At 49.3% G+C, this 1,080-nt stretch overlaps 1 protein-coding gene across 1 annotated transcript in view; it reads right to left on the bottom strand.

Moving 5' to 3' along the window:
• Window positions 1-1,080, bottom strand: part of LOC123979357 — a 2,222-nt gene extending 1,142 nt beyond the window's left edge. The window contains exon 1 of the mRNA XM_046063262.1: window positions 838-1,080. Within this exon, the coding sequence (XP_045919218.1) occupies window positions 838-1,080 (243 nt within the window). The remainder of the gene's footprint in view (window positions 1-837) is intronic.

The raw sequence follows: 1,080 nt of genomic DNA, 5'->3' as shown, positions 1-1,080 counted from the left end.
CCTCCCTGTAAGATGCATTTGTTTTCTTCATGTTTGTGTTGAGAGAGATTCCCAGGTGCTTGTAGAAGTCAGACCACTCCTGAGTACGCTCCTCTGAGGGAACATCAGCGCTCAGCACAATGTCCAGTTTGTTTCCCATGCAGACTTGTGTGGCTGCAAACATGGCTGTGACACATGGGTCTTCTTCCACACCAACCAGTTGTAGCTCTCCACTCTTCTGAGTCAGCACCAACGCACACCACCGCAGCATCTGCCTCACTGTGGGCCACCAGCCTTTGGTGTCAAAAACTGCTTTGCAGAGCTGAGACAGAGACTTCTGTAGGTCGTCTGCATTCAAGGGATCACGTGTGAAGGAATCTTTCACAAATGGTGCATCTTTAGGTGCATTTTCTGCGTACTGCAGGACGCAAGTGGTAATGTTTTTTATCATATCAACCACAGAATCATCCAAATTCCATAACATCTTCACTTCTGCTAGAGCTGCAGGTAGACTGCTCTCATCGTTCCTTCTGAGAGTCTTTTGGAGATCCTGATGGAATCTCTCAGGGCCAGCAAAGTCCAGAGCCTGGACGAGAGTGTGTCCGGACTCATCCGTCCACTCTGGTGATATGTCATAAGCTTGCACCAGCTTAAGGACTTCAGTCATTGAAACATCCTCTGCATATTTCTGTGACAGTGCTTTGAGCAGAGTCACTGCCTCCGTTGGGGTCCATTGGTTTCTTTGCACAAGTCTGAGGAGCATCTCAGTGGATTCTGAGTGGGTTTCTTTGCCGGTTAGGTGTGTGAGTGTGGATAAGAGAAGCTTTAGAGGGGAACTCCCTCGGGGATCTCCTGAGACAGGGCACACAGCTCTGTGATGAACACCTGAGTGTGCTGCAGAGTGCTGAGGGACGGGGGAGCACTGATCCATTCATCAAACAGAAGTTTGTCCAGGACTGACAGGATCTCCCGCTGCTGGTCTGCTGTCAGCTGAGTGAGACTCAGATCTGGAACAGGGGAACTGTATTTCTTAGAGAGGATTTCTAGAAGCTCATCCCTGCCTGATTCATACTTAGCCTCAAACTCATTCAGATGCCACAT

The sequence above is a fragment of the Micropterus dolomieu genome, linkage group LG11 (genome assembly GCF_021292245.1).
Source record: "Micropterus dolomieu isolate WLL.071019.BEF.003 ecotype Adirondacks linkage group LG11, ASM2129224v1, whole genome shotgun sequence".
Lineage (NCBI taxonomy): Eukaryota > Metazoa > Chordata > Actinopteri > Centrarchiformes > Centrarchidae > Micropterus > Micropterus dolomieu.
This window is presented reverse-complemented; position numbering and strand designations above follow the sequence as displayed.